We start from the raw sequence: 22,060 nt of genomic DNA on the forward strand, positions 1-22,060 counted from the left end.
TGCGTGACTGTATGCAAGTGCAATGTGTGTGCTTAAGCGGTCGTGGATCCAGGTAGATGTGCGGTCATGTGCGGTCGCATTGGGACCGTCACACAGGGTTCAGTTGATTTTAGGCTACCGTAGAGAACACCCACGATGGAGGATCCAGAAAGACCAAGGAGGGTATATATGCTTGCTATAGCCCAGCATGAAGTAGATGTACTGAACTTGAACATAGCTGAGCACTGTTATAGCTGGTGCTGTTCCATGGCAGATGGATATGATATGAAGACTCTTGTGACATGGACAATGTGTGTGGATGTGTTGATGTTTTCTAATAATAAACATTAAGAAACACAAATTCAGTGTCAAATTTAAATCATTTATTTTAATAACATAAAACCCCAGGAATTACACCCGTTATTTCGTAAATCACAGTAATAATAACAGTAAATCAATATAACATTAAACAATTAAAGGAAATAATAATCATAATCACCGATCACACAAGTATTAATTGCCTGCTCGGCCTCATCCAGGTCCCCCTGAGTTTTGGCTATGATCGCCTTCAACTGGAATTACACAGGTAAACAATAAGCAATAAACAATTGTCTTTCACTTGTTATTCAACATTGTAGTATAATTATAGTCAGTATTGGTCGTATGGTCATGTGAAAGACACATCCCACTAGCTAGCCCTATGTAGTTTTGTGTACCGGGCTGGAATACCCTGCAAAAATGGAAGAAAAGCTTTCATAGCATGACATTGCCAGCTATACTGCCTAAAGATACCATTTAGTGTGTTGGCAAGCTTCTATTCAGTGTCAACTGAGCTGTTACTCGTGTTTGCAAGGTTTTTGCATGCCTTTTAGATAGATAGATAGATAGTTAGTTGGAACAGAACTCCTTATTGCTGCTTTAAAGTGGGCTGTCAAAGACCTTATAAATGGATCTGGGTCCCTCTTACTTAGGGCCAGGTGTATACCAGAGAGGTACTATTTCCTTTTGTCTCAAACGGGAGCAAAAGGGAAGGCGAGCATAGAGTATACCTGTAAACCAAACAGTGTGTGCTAGATAACATTTTTATGCTGCAGTATACTGTGTAGGCGATCTAGAGAAGAATCAGATTCTGCAAGTGTTGATCCTACTTGATAGTAAATGTTGAATTGATGTTTTTGCCCCACAGGTGTGAGTGTGGTTGCCTCTACTACATCTATTGCCTGGATAGTGGTGGACTACCACCGCTCGCTGCGTTCCTTCCTCCCCGTCAAGGCCAAACAGGGCTGGGGGTCCTCCGTGGCCTACTTCCTGTGGAAGGCTGGTGAGGAAGGCGGGAGCTGTTGTTGGCACTGAACTGGAGTGTTTCACAACAGTGGCAGAGAGAAGGACCCTGAGCAGGTTGCTATCTATTCTGGGCAATGACCACCACCCTCTTCACAGTACCTTCACAGAAGGCTCTATACTACTGCTACTTCCACCCTAAACTGTGGAGACCCCGGGGAAAGAGGGATGAGAAGCTAGAGACTGACGGATCTGTGTCCTGTTTAGACATGTCCACACAGACAGATACACCTGCTGAGGGGCAGAACAGGAGAATGGCCAGACATGCTAGAATTTTTTACACTGCCAACACATTGGAGACGGTTCAGAGCAACAGACGTGAAGGGAATAGCATAGTTTAGATCAGGGGTCTTCAACCGGGGGTCCGCGACCCCCAGGGGGTCCGCGGAGGTACTGCAGGGGGTCCGCCAAATTATTTCATCTGAAGCATTTTTCCCTCTTCCAAAAATTAAAAACGTCCAATAGGCTACATAAACATAAACAGATCGTAACAATTGCTTTCTATTCGTTTATAAAATAATACATAGGCTACCCATTAATCTTCACGCGATCATTTGATTACCATGGCAACATATGCACTTTTAGCTACATTTAGCTATCTGGTGCCAAAACACGTTACCTGCCATAACCATACAATTTAAAAGTTTTGTAATTTCTCGGAACAAAAGCTCCACGTCATACAGCACTGATGGCGGTTCAGATGATCTACCTTCAGAGGATGCCAACATGCCTTAATACCCAAAAACGCAAACTGTAGAAAACACGTAAATATTCAAATAATTATCTGAAGTTTGGCTTCACCTACAAAGAGACACCTACAAACTACCAGTGTGCGTGGTTTGCTCTCCCGTGCTATCAAACGAAAGTATGAAGCCATCAAAGCTGCAACGACACTTAGACTTAGAGACAACCCATGCTCACTTGAAAGAAATGGCGAGCTAGCTTTAAACCCCTCTTATCAAGTTGCATTACGTGTCGCTCAGACCAAAACGCCATACATAATTGCGGAAAGTTTAATATTGCCAGCAGCTAGTAATATGTGAAAAAAGATGTTTGGGAAGGAGGAGTACCTGAAAAAAACTGAAAAGCATCCCTTTGCTTTTCCCCCCTTTCAATTGATGAATTGGCAGCTGATGTGAGGGCACAACTAGTCGCGAAACTCCCGATAGCAGATTATTTTGCACTACAATTAGATGAATCCACAGACGTGTCAAACGACCCTCTGCTTTTAGCGTTTGTGTGGTTGTCGACCAAAATGAGATGCAGGAGGAATTTATATTCTGTAAGCAGCTGCATGGACGTACAAAAAAGTTCAGAGACTTTCAAAGTGATCGACAATTTTTTCCGTGAACATGATATACCCTGGCCAAAATGTGTCGCGATGTGCACAGACGGTGCAAGAGCCATGTGTGACGCACTGAATGCTTCATAGGGAAAATCTTGTTGCCAAAGACATGAGTGATGAATTGTCAAACGTCAGGCCTCTCACTAGGTATGAGATATTTCATCCATACTTAAGCTTCTCAAGCTACTCAATTCTTTGTCCCCCCCTCATTGAATACAGAGTAATGGCTAACTGTAAGGGAGAAAACAAATCATAAAATTATGAACAGAATAAATTGAAACGAGTTGTGTGTTACAAATTATGTATCATTATGTTCAAACATGTGTAGGGGAGTGTGTTTGTGTGTGTGTGTGTGTGTGTGTGTGTGTGTGTGTGTGTGGCTGACACTTAGTTCCAGATAAAATATATGAATATCAGGCCTAAATTTGGGGCGGCGGGGGTGGGGGTCCCTGCTCAGTGTCTCTCTCAGCCAAGGGGTCCTTGGGCTGAAAAAGGTTGAAGACCCCTGGTTTAGATAGATGTATTTTTTGAATGGGTTTGGTCACATGCCATCAATGCTGTAGTGCATGTGTAACCCCTTTTTCCCGGTGTTCTAACACACATACGTCACTCTCGTATAGCATAAACAGGATCCTGGGTTTCAGGCTGAATGATGATGACATTGGACTTCCTGTCTACCAGTTAGGGCTAGAAAGCTCAGAGTTTGATAAATGTAACTATTGTTAACTAGCGCGGTGCCTCGACTGAAGAATTACTTAACCAGTGTTCCTGGTAGAAAATATGTAACTCCCCAGAACTATTATTAATGTTTACGTTCCTAAATTAGTGACAGATGCAGCTTATACTAACTAAAGCACTTTACAACCATGTAAGGGACTTTGAACATAACAACATTTATTGTTCCCTTGTTCGTAACTTGTAGAGGGTTTTGGTTGAATATGGATTCAGAAACACAAAAAAGCATGTATATATAGTCCAGCTCATTAAACATCAAATGCACATATCAAATCGGACTTGGTGCAAACCTTTTTCATACCCTTCATGAAAAGGAATTGAATGTCGTATGTGACGTATGTGACGTATGTGTGTTAGAACACCGGGAAAAAGGGGTTACACATGCACTACAGCATTGATGGCATGTGACCAAACCCATTGAAAAAATACATCTATCTAAACTATGCTATTCCCTTCACGTCTGTTGATCTGAACCGTCTCCAATGTGATAATTTAATTTACAATTAAACGTTGTTTCTCTAACCCTAACCCTAACTCCACAAGCTTTTCAGTTAACTACAACAAGTTCACCAATCAATTACCTTTTGTGTCCAAATGAAATATATGCAAGTTTGCAATAATATAACCCATATGTGACAGTTCAAATGAAAACAGAATGACACCTTCTTATCCTAACCAAGCGCTTGGATACTAAATACATTGGTGCGTTGGGTGCACATTGTAACATCCAAAAGTAGGCAGTGAACCATGTCAGTAGGCTAAACAAATAGTTTGCGCAGGCTGCTGGTACACAGTCCCGTGTCGCTATCCTTCACTGGTTTCACTTTCAAAGTCAGAGTAGGCTACTCACGCAACCTCGAGCTGAAGATGGCGAAACTCTCGCCAACGCAAACCAGGCAGTAGAATGATGTCCAGTCAAGGCAAGCCACGGGTGCAGCAGGCGATGTAGGCTACCCTCGCTTTGCGATATTTGTTGTCCTCTCGTCCGGTATTTTTTCCGCGGCACACTCACGAGCAGCAGGCAATTATTACTCAGACTAATATAGACAAAACAAATATACTGCACATACAATTCTTAACTACTTTATAATATTTGGGCCCACTCAAAGTTTAAGTCTCCAAACTAGGCCGTAATGTGAACACTGTTTTCGTTTCAACCCGCTCCACAGTCGCGCATCTACACAATCTTTAGCTCATAAAAAAGAACGAGTTGTGCTAACCTACCAAAAAAAAGTTTGTCGCTGAATTTCCAGTCGATTCTCGATGCGTCTATGTTTAATGCAGAATTACTTTCTCCAGAGCGTAATAGGATCTTGGTCGTGAGTGGTGGCACGGTTCGACACGTGATCGTTCTACACCAATGAGGTAGCTGCTTTTTGTCAACAGAATGGCAAGATGGCGGCTCCTGTGGTTAGATTCAACGTTACCGATAAAGAGGAAAACACCCGAACATCCTCAAAAGTGGGCTAAATGTATTCTAAATAGTGCTGTATACATAGCCGCGTCCAATAAGAACAATGAGGCAAATATACGATAATGTTATGCTTATGTTAAGTCATTTAGATCAAGTTTGACATACCTGGGAATACACCTTACTGACGATCTAACATGGACTGTGAACACCCAGCACACACTGAAGAAATCAAGGCAAAGACTGTACTTCCTACGTCAGCTGAGGAAGTTCAGAGCATCAGCACCCATCAACTGTGTGTCCTGACAGCATCATCACTTGGTATGGGAACTGTACAGCCTGTGACTGCAGTACCGCATCATCAGAGCACCTCTCCCTATTCTGCAGGAGACCTACAAGAGAAGACTACGTACCAGGGCCCAAAGTATTGTAAAGGACTCCTAACATCCTGACCATGGACTTTTCAAAACACTGAGGTCAGGCAAACGTCTCTGCTGCTACAAGACCAGAACAGAGAGACTGAGGAGGAGCTTCTTTCCTCAAGCATTCCGTATCCTGAACACACACAATGACTACATGCTTTACGTTAGTATTTCTATGTATGTGACAAATAAACCTCCTTCCTTGTATCAATAAAAGGCAGTAATTGTACTTATACCAATGACCATTTGTTCATTCGTTCGTTCATTCATTCATTCATTCATTCTTCCACAAATAAAAACAACACTGATGAACCATAAAAACAATCTTTATGAAAAATATGAAATATGATATATAAAACTGTACAAAACTAAATAAGAAATAACAGATTAAGGACACTCAGTCCTCACTGTCAGTGTCAGGAGAGTTATCTTCCAGTTCCTCAGTTTCTTTTGTGTTGGCACAATTACAGCAACGACATAAGTCTGTGTAACACAGTCCTGCAGAAAAACAGGAACATCTTCCTGTCTCACAGGCACCTTTGCAGCCGCAGTGTATCACATGCAAAACACTGTCAGGGGCCGGATTTCTGGTCATCCAGGTGATGTGCAAGGTCCCATCCTCTATTTGCCAACCACATCCAGCAGGTGATGGAGCACTTATATTTTGTTTGAGACAGGACCTCATTATTGCAGCCTGGTAGTTTGCCCTTTTGCAGTGCTGATGGAGGGCATCAGTAGTAGGGGGAATGCATAATTCTGGCAAGGCTGATGATGCCATACAGAAAGCCTTGTACCTAGCTTCATTTACATTATCGGCAGCTGGCTGATCATATAAGTGGCATACATACTGGCAAAGAAGTGCAAATGTTGACTGCTCCAAGTTAGTACCTAATCTTTTAAAAGCCTTTAGGTACTCATCTTTCTCACATGCAACAGAAAATGTCTTTCTTTTTCCTTTGCCATAAAAGGCACTTGTGGAGTCACACCCAGAGAATGTGTGAATTCCGATCAAGGCTGAACACACACTGGTTCCGAGAGCTGATGACACCATGGCAAATCTGTCTGCACACTTACAGCAATGACGGCCACATCAGTGTCAGAGCTCTTGATAATGACAGCTTTATGCTCCCGTGCAGCATGTTGTGCATGTAAAAACAACAACAGGTCTTCAACAACACGAACAGACTGTACACCCTCCTTAACAGTCACACAGTGACATTGATTTGTATGTGCGATGTACAAGCAGAGGTTTTTGCCCACTATTGTAAGGTCTGCATTTTTCCATGCAACATACAGGAATTCGGCAAGTGCTTCCTTATTTGTTCCTTCTGAGAGAAACTTTTTCCATTGGGTTGGGGTCCTCTGATCCGGGCCAAAGATTTGCATGCGTTGTGACCCTGCATCAGCTCTACGTGACCGTTCTAAGTTTTTGATACTGATGGGGGAAATCACGAATCAGCCTCTTCTTCAACATATACTGTCTGCAACACAACAAAACAGTGACAATTAAGAGTCACAGGAGTATCGTGAAAAGCAGAGAGTGGTGGAGGTGGTACAAGACATTACAGGCTAGAACCTATCTGCCATACAGCACATTTAACACACAACATCACAAACCACACCACACGCACACACACACACACACACATCAGCTATTGTCCTTGTTGCCAACTGGTACAGTTTCTCAGGCCTGTCACACACATGTTGTGTAAAGCTGGACTTGCACGTGACAAATAATAAGACTTGAGAGAAAAATGCATTGCAGTTACCTGTAGTTTGAAGCATCAAGACCTTCATTTGCTTTCACCAGTTCAATGAAGGCCTTCCTCAGCTGGCCCATTCTCAGCACCTCTTGGTTGACAAGCAGCCTTTGGCGAATGATCCTCTCACAGAATATCTTATAGCTGACATCAAACGTGGGCTCATTCCTAGAACACATATGAATGAGAAGGAAAGAAATGAATAAGTGTTGTGATTGTGTGCACATACAACAGAATGCAGATTGAATGTTTACTTGTATAATGTTAAGTTAGTAGCTCCTTGAAATGCAATATAATAAATAACTTACGGTTCTTTCTCTGGTTTTTCAGGCCTCGTCAAAAACCTGGTGTACTGATTATAACAGCCTTTGTGGTACTGCACCTCCAGAGCCACACAGTCTTTGTCTTTTATATGCAAAAGAATACTTTGGTCAACCTTCAACTCTGCAGCTTTCTGCAATTGGCCTTAACAAAACAAAAAGGATAACTCAATGAGTTTGTTGACATATCTCACACATAATTGTACCTTTCAGTCACTCAACCACAGTGTGTATGTGTATGTGTGTTTACCTGCTGTTAATGTTTCAGCCTTTGACAGAGGATCCCTTTGTCGTTTGCCTGCTCGGTTGATGAACTTCTTCTTTTTTTGGCAAATTATGCACAGGGCAGGAAGAACGGGGCCAGAGCCTGCGATTGGCAGCCCTGACCTGGATCGCAGTTTCTTTGTTGGACTCGTGCCCCTAGAAGTCGATGGAATGGCCTCGTGGTCTTCCGTCGCTTCTTGTCTTTCACGTGCGAGACGTCTTTCCACCTTTGCGATGGATTTTTTGTCCGTAAATCTACAGTAGCATGTGTGATGGAAGCCAGCATCCTCGGGAATATTTTCAAACTCCACATCAACACAGTGTTTGAAGTTCTCAGCCATGTCCCGAGACTCACCCTCCAACCCGAGCCACGTTTGTAGGCTTGTCCTGTATGTATACCACAGTGTAGTGGTGAAATAATGTACCTCCTCGTGCTTGACTGAAGTAATATGCATAAAACAATGTTTGTTTTTTGATTTATTAAGACATTCCGGTGTATTTTCTTCGTCTTCCGTACTGCTCGATGAAGGCATGGTGGACGCCATCTTGCAACTCTGTTGACAAAAAGCAGCTACCTTATTGGTGTAGCATGATCACGTGTCGAAAAGTGTCACCACTCGCGACCAAGATCCTATTAGCCTCTGAAGAAACTAGTTCGGCATAAAACATAGACGCACCAAAAATTGACTGGAAAGTCAGCGACAAATTTTTTTTTGGTAGCTAAGCACGAGTCTTTCTTTTTTATGAACTAAATATTGTGTAGATGCACGCCTGTGGAGCGGGATTCATTTTCTAAAGGACTTTTCGTGCTTCACATTGCGGCCTAAACACTATGCTAATGGTTTTAAGCTGAGCAGAAACTTAGCTGCCTCATCTCTCGGAATTCTGGGATACTTAGCTCTAAAGTGGGAAACTAGTATTTTGAAAGAAATGTATGAGTTCTGATTGGCTTATAACCAACCACTATGAATGAAAGGGAATACGAATTGGTTTTAACTAGTGCTGTCAAACGATTAAAATATTTAATCGCGATTAATCGCATTTTTGTCATAGTTAACTCAAAATTAATCGCGATTAATCGCAAATTTGTATCTATTCTAAATTGTATTTATTTTTTATTTTTTTTCCATCATTTTATTTTTATTTTACTGCCCTTATCAACATGGAAAAGTGGATTGGCTTGCTTTAAGCAAATGTTTTATTTTATTGAAAACCAACATTGCCAAACAGGGCGGTACAAAATAAAATGATGAAGTGCACATTTCAGGTAAACAAGGACTCAGCCTATAGTGCAGTTAAACCATGGCTTAATATTTTCTTTTTTTCAAGTTTTCCTGGGAACATAGCAGTCAGGCCTCTTATTTCAGAAACAATGAACCGTAACAGTTAGGTTACCAATAAAAAGGTAAGCCTACTACTTCTTTGATTTCAGCCAGCTGCCTGTTGACATTTTCAGACAACAGTGAAGCTCGCTTCTTTTGCACAACACAACTTTTAAAAGTATACTTTCCATTCAGAAGCTTTTTATCATCCATTTCGCCGTATCGCGCTCACCATTCACTCAAACCGTAACGTTAGCCTACTACACAGTTTGCGAGGCCAAAAAGGACGTTAATCTAAAAAAAAAAAAAAAAAAAAAAAAAAAACAATTAATAAAAAAAAGAAATCGCGTTAATCTCGCGATAAAAAAATTAACGGCGTTAAAATGGGTTTGCGTTAACGCCGTTTATAACGCGTTAAACTGACAGCACTAGTTTTAACATAGAAAGGTTAAAATAATGCATCATAGCTAGAAGCTAAACTTAAGAGTTCTGGGAAACTGAGTCCTGGCACCTGGTTATAGCTTAGTAATGAAGAAGCAGTAGGACTGTCGCAATAAGCACATTTCTAGAGAGCCCTACACATGCTGTGTATTTCACTGTTTCCCTACCACTTAGAAGGGCACAATCAATTACAATATTGTTCAGAGTTGTGATCATTCACACTCATGTTTGCACTTGGTATCACTAAAAATAATGTAATCCAGATTTGTAAATCTCATGAAATATTTGATCTTGTTTGTCTTTTTAGCTATTCTGTACCATGTTTTACAGAAAACAGTATGTTTTTTATATTTAATATTGTGATGAATTATTTAAATAGTAGGCTGTGTATTTTATGCTCATCAAAAATGTGAATGTTGCTAACTACTTTTTTATAGTCTAAATATGTTTTGGGGGAAAAACATACCTCACTCATAGTCCTCTGTAATTGTAGTAGTTGTTTTTAGAGATGATACGGTACAGTTCACTCACTGTGTAGAAATATGAAGTAACTGTCTGATGTTCAAATGTTCAAGATGAAACTGTTACAAATATCTGCACCTTATGTGTTAAAGTCCAGGCCATGACATCACATACTGTTATTTTTTTTGAACATCTCTATTGAAATGTTCAGAGTTTTAAGAAATCAATCACCAGCCATGCGATTGTTAACATGTGAGTCTGAGCTAATTGTTGCTTCACATTAAATTATGCCACATTAGAATGTGCTGTGGGGCTCTGTGGGTCTAGTAATAGCTGATATTCAAGTTGTGAATGCCTTCAAGTTGCCTTCAAGTTGTGAATACACTCTAAAGCCATAACCTGTTGAGCAGGGATACATATTTTTTCAGTGTGTCATTGATTCATCTCGATGATAAAAGAATAGGAGAAAAGTGTGATATATCACATATCCCACTGGTTAAGGAGTGGTTTGGGTCAGGCTGTAGATCAAATATGACTGCCTTGTCTGTCTGATCATGACTTTCACACTGAGCCCACGATCATATGTGGTGTTGGGGTTTCCAATTCATATGAAGGATTGTGTGTGTGTGTGTGTGTGTGTGTGTGTGTGACCACAGTCATGAATTTTAAACATGCTCTTCTCATGCTACTGTGTGGTGTACCAGGATGCCCCATGATTAACTGAGGCATGTGTGACGGGGATAGTTCTGCATGTTACAGAATAGAAGGAAGCAGTGGCAGAGGCAGACCTCAACATTAAAAAGTGCCTTGAGTTGGAAGAGTTCTGGAGTTTACTATCTTTTTCACGCCCTGGGAACCACACCATGGACATTATAGCAGTTTTACCGATATTTGGGTGCGAGGAAGTCAGTGTGTGCATTGTGTAAACAACTCTTAACTTTTGCTGGAGGCTATTTTATCACTCTTTTTCAACACCTCAGGAAGAATTCCTGCTGTTCCTGATTACATTTCTGGTTAAGAGGAAAGCAAAACACCCAAGAGAATGGAGGACGACTTCATATTTTTCTATCCTGTCTCAGACTTTATGTTGAACATGTTTGGTCTTGTGTTGTTCTTCTTGGACATGGTGCTTGACATTTTGGCGGTTGTTGATTTTTATCAGGAGGAAGACTATGTCAGTATGGGAGTGCTGATCTTTTTATTACTGGGATCATCTGTGCTGCTGCAGATATTCAGTTGGCTTTGGTATAACTATAGCTCGGAAGAGGAGAGTATGTGCCTCAGCAAATATATGTACCTGGAAAAGTACTTGAAGAATAGAATCTTTTGTGGGGTACTCCATGTGTGTCAGCTGGGAGTCTTCCTCAGGTTGGTGATTCAGAACGTTTGTGATTCTGTTGCATTCAGATAACCACTATGTCTAACTGTCACTTGATCTGAATTCATTTATTAGCATTGCAAAGAGGGTATTTTGTTACCACACAGAGCAGTAACCTTCTACAGAAAATGCAGTTGTTTTCGATTTCCATCACACAAGTTGCCAGCGGAATGAATCTGATCGCAACCACACAGAAGCTAGACACACTTATGTTAATGCATACAATGTACAGAGTTGCTCTGTAGTTGATTTGATTCACTTCCTTATACAATGACGGGTGTGATAATGTGTACCAAAGCTTTGTCTTCCATTTCTACCCATAAGAAGAATATTATTTTAAAAGTTAAACCAAATGTAAAGACATCATACATATTGTGAGTGTGACTTAAACAACTTCATGGAAGATAAATGTAATGTTCAAACAGGGCCTACTGATACAAATATTTTCCTTTCACTTCATTCATTATTGGTGGACTTCATCTTCATTTAACTTACCAAACCCCAGTACCCACACCATTCCTAGCAAGTATATTAAATCCCTGCTAGCCTTCATCATATCCCATCTGTTCTAATAACCACAGGTTTGCCGGCGTGATGGAGATCTCTCTGCGTAACCTGAAGACCCGTACAGCCAAGAAGGAGGGCATCGCCGTCTACCTGACCCATGACCTCAGAATGCTGCGCCTCATCGAGACGTTCTCAGAGAGCGCTCCTCAGCTGACCCTCATGATCACCATCATCTTGCAGAGGGAGAACGTGGAGTGGGTCACAGGTACTGCTGTCAATCACATGTTTACCATCCAGAGATCTCAGAAGAGATTAACTCATGGGGATAGACACTGTAGTGTACAGTAAAACAAACACATCTTTTATGTAAATATTTTTATATAAGAATGTATGTATGCACTGTGCCGTCTGGAACATCTGGAATCATCAGCCCACTGTATTGTCTGAACAACATGTAATAGTCAGTCTAACCAGCATTACAATTTACTTAAAGCATATAGTGTGCATGGTACAGGGGAATTTGAAAAGTACAGTAAAACAAACAAATCTTTTATGTAAATAGTTTCATACAAAAATGTATGTACACATTCTAACTGAAAGTATTGATAAATAGACTTAGTTAATTGATAGTTGAAAGCTGATGCAGTCTGGAGCTGTGCTGAAAAGATGGAATACAACATGCCTCAGGCCAATATTTGCACACATAGCACACTTTCTACCACCCTTGCTAACAGGATATACAGCCTGAACCTACTATTTGACTTATGTGAGGTGACAAGTAGAGAATGGAAATACTGATTCCCATGGCCTGGCTTAAAATAACCATGAGTAAGCATGTGCTGGTAGAGCAAGGTGCTAACGCAAAGATCATGGCTTTGCTCCCCAGGGAGCACACATAGGCTACTAATGAAAAGGCACACCTGTACTACAAGTCACTTTGGATAAAACCTGCTAACTGAAAAAATGCAAAATGTGTTTTCTCTGAGGTGTTCAAAAGCACCCTTACAGTGTGATAAACAGTGGATCACACGTTCCTGTCTTCTTCCTTGAAGGTCTAAAGACTCTGGGCTCGTTTGCTGCCATCTCCATCAGCGTGGTCATGTACCACCGTTCCATGCGCTCCTTCCAGACGGAGAAGGCTCGGATGACGGTGACCTCATCTCTGGTCTTCTTCTTGTGGAACTTCCTCTTAATTGCCCCACGTGTGGCAGCAATAGCCCTGTTTGCCTCTACCCTGCCCCTCGGTATGATTGCAGTCCACTTCATCTGCCTGTGGCTCACACTGTTCCTCTGGGCCTGGCGTCAGAAAACGGACTTCATGGAGTCCCCGGGCGGGGAATGGCTCTACCGGGCCACCGTAGCTCTCATTTGGTACTTCAGCTGGTTCAATGTATCCCATGGCGGCTCCAAACGAAGGAGAATCATCTATCATTCCATGATAGCAGTAGACATTATGCTCCTGCTGGGGTGGTGGTGGTGTTGGCATAGCGACCAGGATCCGTCTATATTCGGCATGCCAGCACTGGCAGTGTTTATTTCAGTGGGTGGATCCTACACAGTAGGAATCATGGTGATGATAGCATACTACAAAATACTTCATCCTAACAAAACAGCCACTGAAGAGTCTAGAGATGATGAAAGAGCACCCGCGTGCTTAGGGGAAGAGCTGGTAGGTGAGGACACAGTGGATACTCGTTTGCCAGTTATGTTGCAACCACCCTCACAGAGGCCTTTGACTGGAGCCGAGAAGAGGAGGAAGAAACTGGCTGACAATTTTTACTCATAGCACTGAATGATCTGTTTTTAAGCAGCAAGACACATTCCATTACAGTGCTGCAATGAACAGCTTCTTTTCTTTAATTTATATTATTTCGTGTAGCTTTTGACAAATTCTAAGTTTAAAAAAAAAAAAACGTATTTCCACTACTGTGGACCAACAACCCTGGAACAAAATAAGCACCTAAGGGGTATTTTAACAATAGTGTCGGTGTCTCTTTTGTTTCATCACATTTTCATTTTATCACTTTGTTACCAGATTCTGCTGGATCACCTCCTGTGTAAAAAACAGGTTACACATGATATTTTCTCCTTGTAATAGTTTCCTTTCCATGTATGTGAGTGTTTTCATTTACCTCTATGTCTTTATGTACATGTATATGTATGTTTTTCTTGTTATGAAAATGTATTACTGTACCGATGATGTAATTTTTTGTTTACAAATGTCATAATTTCCTTGAAAAATAAAGCTGAATGAATGTGTATTATATGTATTATGTAGTGTATCATATTATCTGTAGTTCATATACACTAACCACTGAAATCATGTATTCTCGACAGCCCGACCCAAATCATTAAAAATATAGTATGATCAATTGGCTACATTACGTTTTTTATATGTTTGGCTGGTCAACTCTGCTCTACCTTAAAACAAAACCTAGGCCCTTTGTGTGTTACAGGTGTGCTAAGCTAAGCGTTGACCAAATAGCACTGCTGCCAGGTGGGGCGATTGAGTGTTCTGCACCGTAACAAGTTAGCCTGCTGCTTCACACCACTGACCACTTCATGTGCTGCTCCCTGCAGTAACTCCCTGCAGTAATAAGATATGACCATGACAAAAACAAGAGTAAGCACAATATAATCGTTTAAGTGTAGGCCATCACTGCAGTACAAAAGACCATGAGTCAATAATGACCGTTTTAATTTACATTGACAGGCGCGTCATTATCGAAGTACACAGGAAAACCTTGTTGGCCTTTGAACAGTATTCCGGTCCAATCAGAGAGAAGGAAAAACAAACAAACAAACAAAATGTTGAAAGAGGCCATTTAAGAATTCTGTCTCACTGTACATATGATATAGGAGTCAAGTTGAGATGTGTCCCAGTAAACAGTGTGCCTTCATTACGCTCTGCTGTTCATATACAAGGTCATGATGCAAAACAGGACGCACATGAAGAACAGGCACAATCAGGGTCAAGGGTCAGGTTGACCACTGCTATGCCAAAGCACTTTTCAATAACGCAAAATGATTCCAAGCTGCTTTCAGTCTCTTCAGAGACAACTCAAAGACAAGGTGTTTTTTTTTTTTTTGGTAAGAGGTTGCAGGTTGTGTATCATATAGGTAGACAGGTCAACAGAAGCTGCAATGTTCTGAACACCTACACATCAAGATAATGCCATTCATTGCATTTACCAAGCTCTCGTAAGGTTTTATTGCTAAAACAGTTCATACATTTACATAGTATAGTATAGTATATAAATGTCAAAGTCAACATGAAGATTAGTAACTAAAGACAGTTTCAGATTTACGATGTTTACAATGTTGTTGACCTATTCGCATCTGTGAAGGGGCCAGCTCACCTGGAATAATGGGTCTTGCTGCAACAGAAAGCCTAGAGCGTCATGTATGACAGCACCTGTCAAATGCCACTTTGACCAGAACCATTAAATCTATCATCTGAATCCATCCTTAAGTACCTTTAGTGATTGTCTGTGCGGCAGCATGCAGCAGTACCTCACTGTAGCCAGCACATGCCTTTAGTGTCCACCTGACAAGATGAAGGGGGAAAAATAAGCAATGCTGCAGAATTGACATTGCATTTCGCTGTCTACGACATTATGCGGACCCCGAAAGAGTGGACAGCGCTGGAGAAGAAACAGAAGAGTAGGATGAGCAAGCTTAACAATCAGCAGGATGGTGTGTGTGTGTGTGTGTGTGTGTGTGTGTGTGTGTGTGTGTGTGTGTGTGTGTGTGTGTGTAGGCTAAAAGCAACCTCTTAAAAAGATGATAGTTCCTGTGCATGGATGAATACAAAGCTATTCTAGACTAAAAAGAAAAGGTTTGAACTAGTGCTGTCAAACGATTAAAATATTTAATCGCGATTAATCGCATTTATGTCATAGTTAACTCAAAATTAATCGCGATTAATCGCACATTTTTATCTATTCTAAATGTCCCTTCGTTTATTTATTTTTTTCCATCATTTTATTTTTATTTTAATGCCCTTATCAACATGGAAAAGTGGATTGGCTTGCTTTTTGCAAATGTTTTATTTTATTGAAAACCAACATTGCCAAACAGGGCGGTACAAAATAAAATTATAAAGTGCACATTTCAGGTAAACAAGGACTTAGCAGTCAGGCCTCTTATTTCAGAAACAATGAACCGTAACAGTTAGGTTACCAATAAAAGGTAAGCCTACTACTTCTTTGCTTTCAGCCAGCTGCCTGTTGACATTTCCAGACAACAGTGAAGCTTGCTTCTTTTGCACAACACAACTTTAAAGTAAAGTAAAGTTTAAGTAAACTTTCCATTCAGAAGCTTTTTATCATCCATTTCGCCGTATCGCGCTCACCATTCACTCAAACCGTAAAGTTAGCCTACTACAAAGTTTGCGATGCCAAAAAGAAAAAAATCGCGTTAATCTCGCGATAAAAAAATGTACGCCGTTAAAATGGGTTTGCGTTAACGCCGTTAATAACGCGTTAAACTGACAGCACTAGTTTGAACACATACATAGAATATAAATGGTATAAAAGGCTTACATGACCAACAAAGAAAAGAACACTTCAAATCAAAACCATACACTGAAGTAAAATAGGTTAACACGGTTTTCAATAAATCCCTTTAAGATGATGCACATCATACGTAGATATGGGTTCAAAAAGTCACAATTTACACACAGTAAACATACATATAAACAAACAAACAAACAAACAATCAAATAGAGTGTACACATTCTTAATCACCAAGCTGCATGAGTAAAAAAACAATGCTCTAATGACTTCCGGCTCAGAATTGTTCAGTCATAATCTCTCACTGATGCCACAATGAGGGAGATTCAAAGCCAAGGGGAACAAGGGAAACAAAATACCTCTAAAGACCTGCTGCTCACACAGGAAGTGAAACCCTTTTGCCAATTCCTCTCAGCCGAGCTGCATTCTTTGAAAAGGGCTTGGCTGTCTTTTTCTGTAGACCTGCTTCCTGCTACTACTCTTAAGTGGGACTCTTATTGGACAGAAAGATGATGCTAGGCCAGCAACACACCCAAACGGCTTCAGTGAAGTGGAGGGAGTGGATTTCTGTCTGGTGTATTACGAGAATTTAGCTACAAAAGGGAACCCTGTTTGTTCCAAGAACACAAAAACTGTAGAGGCCTTTGGTCATTCCTTTGGTGAAAACATGACAGCTGGAGCGACAACCCCCGACGGGCCTTTGTGTGTGTGTGTGTGTGTGTGTGTGTGTGCGCGTGCGTGCGTGCGTGCGTGCGTGCGTGCGTGCGTGCGTGCGTGCGTGTGTGTGTGTGTGGTGGGGAGACTCCATTGGGTATGATCAGGAGTGGAAAAGAGAAGATGAAAATGAAACAGAAGATGTCCTGTTCTTGTCACCTTGTGCTGCCTTGACTGGAGGAGGAGGAGGAGGAGGAGGAGGAGGAAGAGGAGGATAGCTGCCATAGAGGGAGAAAGAGGAGCAGGAGGTGTCCAATGGCAGTTGATCCAGTCATCCAGTTCTCCAAGTTTGGTTCTCAATGGCATTACCAAGCACACCAACGCCCATTCAAATCCATAGTGGCAGCTGTCATGATCTATTTGTATATATATATATAGCATATACTGTATATATATATAGTGTGTGTGTGTGTGAGTGAGTGAGAGAGAGAGCGAGACTGGGAATATAGACAAGTATAGATGATGTAGGAGCCATTTCTGTATTTATTTTATACGTTATTTTTATGCTTGCATTTATTTCTATTTTCTGAGAATTTGTGCTCTCTACAGGTCAAAAGGCCAATAAATAGGAGAGTGACCTGTTGATGAATGGGCAGTGAAGTTCTATTTATTTAATTTCATTCAGAGCAGTTGTCAGGATAATTCTGTAACACTATGTTGAGCAGTAACCTCTGCATCAATATTGCACAAAAAGGGGAATCTCTACCAACTCTGCAAGGCATCATTGAACTGGAAACGGTTCTACCAAAACCCCATTAAAATAACTGAATCAGTTCGTAAGGGGAACAACTCATTCATTCCAAAATGTTCACATCCTTACTGGAGTGACTGTGGTTAACTGACTGAGTTAAAGTTAAATGCAGGAACACATGAAGTACAGTGTGCCATCATGAGACATCCCTGCAAGTGCTAAGGGGAATCACAGAACACAGTGCTGAGCGTGTGGACAGTGGTGGTCTTGGTATTTCAGGAAGTGTGTAATAGGGAGGTACCTGTTCCATGTTGCACTGTTGCCTTAGACATGAATGGGCAGTGAAATTCTATTTACTTCATTTCAATCAGAACAGTTGTCAGGACAATTCTGGACCACTATCGTAACGGTGTTAATTATCGGACGGCGTGTGTTATCAGCCAATGTTCGCGTTGTCATGTGAATCCATTATTAAACTGTAGTTATAGATTGTTAATCCATTCAACAAAATGACCGATGTTTGACACTGTCCGATAACTGACATAGTTTCGCTACGTTGCACAGTAACTTCTGCATCAATATTGTACAAAAAGAGGAATCTCTACCAACACTGCAAGGCGGCATTAAACTGAAACCGATTCTAACCAGAACCCCATTCAAAAAACTAAAATGGGTTTGAAAAGAGGAACTACCCATTCATTAAAAAATGTTCACATCCTTATTGGAGTGTCTAACTGACTGAGGTTAAACGCAGGAACACATGAAGTGCAGTGTGCCATCATGAGACATCCTTGCAAGTGCTTTAAGGGGAATCACAGAACAACATAGCCCTTCAGTGACGGCCAGCACGCTGTGCACGTGGACAGTTGTGGTCTGGATATTTCGGAAAGTGTGTAATAGTGAGATACCTGTTTTGCCGCAAATCATCATCGCGGTCATCCCCAGTGGTGGAGGAAGTACTGAAGTTTAGTACTTAAGTAAAAGTACAAGTACCCAGGAAAGTAAAAGTAAAAGTACTACATCAACAATCCTACTTAAGTAAAAGTAAAAAGTAGCCTACTTACTTTTAAATTTACTTTAAGTATTAAAAGTAAAAGTACTCACGCAATGGGTTGTCTCTTAATGTCTAGGCTGTGCCATTTTGATAAAGAAATAGCTACTGGTAATAAATGCCTCTACAGATGTCACCAGGGGCGGTTTTTCCTACAGGCGGTATAGGCGGTCGCCTAGGGCGCCACTCAGAGGGGGGCGCAAAAAACTGCGCCCAGCAAAAAAACAAAAAAAAAAACAAGAATTGTGGTTTTTTTTTGCTGGACAGAGTTTTTTTTGCGCCCCCTTCTATATCTCCAACCAATATTTTGACATAAAAAAAAAATCTAACATTAGGGTAAAATGAGCCAAAAATCGAAAACGGAAGGGGTACGTACGTCCTTGGTATTGTCACAACATGCTAGCACAGTGAGGCGTTTGATTAGAGTGTATGTGTGTTCAAGAAACTTTGAAGAACAAAATAATGAAGAGGCAAAAGCCATCCGGGGCGCAATTTAAGAAGAAAAGAAAGGAAGAAGAAGAGAAACGTGCCAAGGTAAATCCTTAAATCCTGTTCTAGCCTAGAATGAATTCCAGATAAGAAAACGTTCACGAATGCGTGAATTGCCCCCGGGACTTTAGTGGAGTTAAGAAGAAAAGATGTACCTTATCATTGAAAGTTTTCCTACTCCCTGTCACATAGTTCTTTAAGGATTTTACAGAGGCGGGTATATCAAAAATGATATGTCCATTTATTCTACATTATACAAAAAAAGACACGATTAAAATAGGGGCGCACATATAAAGCCAATAGCCAGTGCAACAACACTACACATATCATACTCGTTGCATAGCACACCCATTAAGGAAGCCAAACACGGCAATTTGTCAACAAGTGAGGAATACTGGTAAAAATCCAAGTGTTGTATTGTCAACTTTAGCGGATGGATTGTAGCCTATGTAATTTTGCTAGTTAGCTAACGCTAGCTAGCCAGTGACTTGTGACGTTCCTTGTTATTGCCATTCAGTCGAAACATCAGTTCAAGTTCAGCTGTAGCCTACCGCAATTTGCGTCATTTTGCGTCATAAAAATTTGAGTAAACAAATTTGGACAGCTTTAGGTTTGGTGGAGCGAGCTAGCCAGTTTAATTAGACATGATTCAACTAATCAAGAGCTATGCATCTTGGAATAAAAAAATGTCAGGCTGTCCAAATACACCAAAATGCTTAATAACTACATAATAGCTAAATTTAACAAATTATGATAATACATACTTTTGTTATATCATTTTAGATTCACTTTTAGAAGACTAAGAAAACATTATTTGCAGGCGATTGGGAAGATGACGTGGAGGTGTGTGTGTGTGTCCATCAACAGTTGAACAGGGGGCGTGGCCGGAGCGTAGTCCAGCACAGGCGTGACATTTTCTCAGTGATTTGTTCTTGAATTAATGTTTGTTCATCGTCGCGATCGTTGTTGTGTTTATGTGAAAGAAATGCAGTCTTACAGGGCAAAATAGCGTTTGAAAGTTGCAATTCCGTTTTCGTGGGGGAAAAAATATTTTTTATTGGGGGGGGGGGGGCGCCAGGAGTGAAGCTCGCCTAGAGCGCCAAATGTGCTAGGGCCGCCCCTGGATGTCACTACTAGTAATTATAAGCAACAACATTTGTTAATTGGAAAGATTGGTGTACTTATTGTGCCTACCATCTGTAATACTGTTCACACTATATCTTACAATTCTGCGGATGACTACCAGGGATTATTTGCAAAGTTAATACAGACATCCCAACCTGCAAAAAGTCATTTCAGGGAGATATCCCGAACCTACCACCCCACCCCCCGGGAAAAAAAACAACTATTTACATGTGTAGCAGGACAGGTTAAACCTGACGTCACTGCACCACCTGTTTACTTCTCCCCGTCCCTCTTAATTTACCGGTAATTAAGTGACCCTATAAATTAACAACAAGACACAATCTGGGCATGCGTCATTTCATGGTACCTGTTGCGTTAAGCTCAAGTCCACCTGTTCGTCGTGTGTTCAAGCCTGTTTGGTTTGGGTTGTCAGCTATTACTCCGTCTCCTGTTCACTCAAACGGATTACACGTTCGCTGCGTGCCACAAACAGGTATGTTTGGGTCCTTGCTCTGCTTGAACGGTTGCTGTATTTTAGCTAGCTACTCACCCATACGTTTTATACTTTGTATTTAGCTAGCGGACACAGAGTAGCTGCTGCCTGTTTCCTCCTGCTTCTCATGCCCTTGGATGCCTGGTAGGCTACCTTGCTGCCTCTGTTTTTAAATGTATTACTAGCGTTGTGTGGCGGTAACGTTCTCCAATCTCTCTTGTAGGAATTGGCCTGGGTGGGTTGACGCCGCTGCTGTTTTGCTTTTAGTGATTGTATCGTTTGATGTTCGTCTTCCTTCACGTCTCGCCCCCCTTCCAGGCAGCTGCTGTCTGAAAGAGCTGCTCCTGCGTGTGTGTGTTTGCGTGTGTGTGTTAATGGTTGTTTCGTATTTCTTTTCTGTTTATTTGTAGCCATCTTTAGGTGGCTACTGTTGGTTTGGTTCTGTTTGTTTTGTATTCAATGTGTTGTTGTCTGTACTGGGTGCCGCAGGGCTAGGTAGTCCATCATTCCCCACCGTAGTGGTGGTAGCATCTCCCGTGTGTGTGTGTGTGTGTGTGTGTGATTTCAAACTAATTTAGGGTGTGTGTGTGTGTGTGTGTGTGTGTGGATGTGGATTCACCTTCTTGTGTGCATTTGGTGTGAGCAGTGCACGGTTGCTGTGTCCTGGAGATAATACCCCACTCGTAATACACCTGCCTGACTTGGTAAGCCTCAGTCCTGTTTGTGTTCTGTTCATTTGGTTGTTGTTCCTAGCTCCACTCCATTTTGTTATGCCACACATGCACGCCTACATGTAGGCCTAGGCCTATTTCCCTGCGCTCCCTAACAAGTTGTGGTCCCTAAAAGATATAAAAGCATGATATCATTCTATGCAATTCTTTGTTAATTATGTTTAAATATGTAGATTACTTTTACTATTTATATGCTGCTTATACTATTTATGTTAAACTGCTTTTATTTTTATTCCATTGCAACTTTAAACAGGTCTAAGGAGTTTGTTTTCATGTAGCCCTGGCAACTAGCTGGCCTGAATAATATGCACATGAAATGAAACTTGTTGAACTCACCTCAACATGTCTTTTAGTCATTTAACCCGCCATGGGCAATGCTGAAGTCACTGTTACAGATTGTACAGCGAGCATGACTGTCATTGTGATTTACTTTTCTAAGACAGGGGTACACCTTTGTATAGTCTGTTGTAAAATGTGTCTTATATTTTCATTTTACTCTCCCTCTGCCATGGTGCTCCTGTTCCTAGATACACTGAACTGATTAATTCGGTTCGGGAGAAGAGAT

General features: G+C 41.2%; 1 protein-coding gene and 1 long non-coding RNA gene across 2 annotated transcripts; both read left to right on the forward strand.

Annotated features, from left to right (window-relative positions):
- The first annotated feature begins 537 nt into the window (after nucleotides 1-537).
- LOC105903607 (XK-related protein 8-like) lies at nucleotides 538-13,586 on the forward strand. The gene is made up of 5 exons (XM_031585806.2): nucleotides 538-565; nucleotides 1,166-1,300; nucleotides 10,882-11,170; nucleotides 11,762-11,952; nucleotides 12,740-13,586. Exons 1-5 carry the CDS (start codon nucleotides 538-540, stop codon nucleotides 13,471-13,473), a joined length of 1,377 nt encoding a protein of 458 aa, XP_031441666.1. The 3' UTR covers nucleotides 13,474-13,586.
- Nucleotides 13,587-20,535: 6,949 nt separating this feature from the next.
- On the forward strand, nucleotides 20,536-21,295 carry LOC116224935. The gene is made up of 3 exons (XR_004165800.2): nucleotides 20,536-20,764; nucleotides 20,848-20,908; nucleotides 20,988-21,295. It is a non-coding gene; the product is annotated as an uncharacterized LOC116224935 (long non-coding RNA).
- Nucleotides 21,296-22,060: the final 765 nt, after the last annotated feature.

This window comes from Clupea harengus, chromosome 19, assembly GCF_900700415.2.
Source record: "Clupea harengus chromosome 19, Ch_v2.0.2, whole genome shotgun sequence".
NCBI classification, from domain to species: Eukaryota; Metazoa; Chordata; class Actinopteri; order Clupeiformes; family Clupeidae; genus Clupea; species Clupea harengus.

Bases quoted from the DNA above. Each gene is read 5' to 3' on its own strand.
- LOC105903607 (XM_031585806.2), top strand. From the start codon at position 538: ATGATCGCCTTCAACTGGAATTACACAG. The intron at 566-1,165 runs GTAAACAATAAG...TTTGCCCCACAG, and splicing joins CTTCAACTGGAATTACACAG to GTGTGAGTGTGGTTGCCTCT. The intron at 1,301-10,881 runs GTGAGGAAGGCG...ATCCTGTCTCAG, and splicing joins CTACTTCCTGTGGAAGGCTG to ACTTTATGTTGAACATGTTT.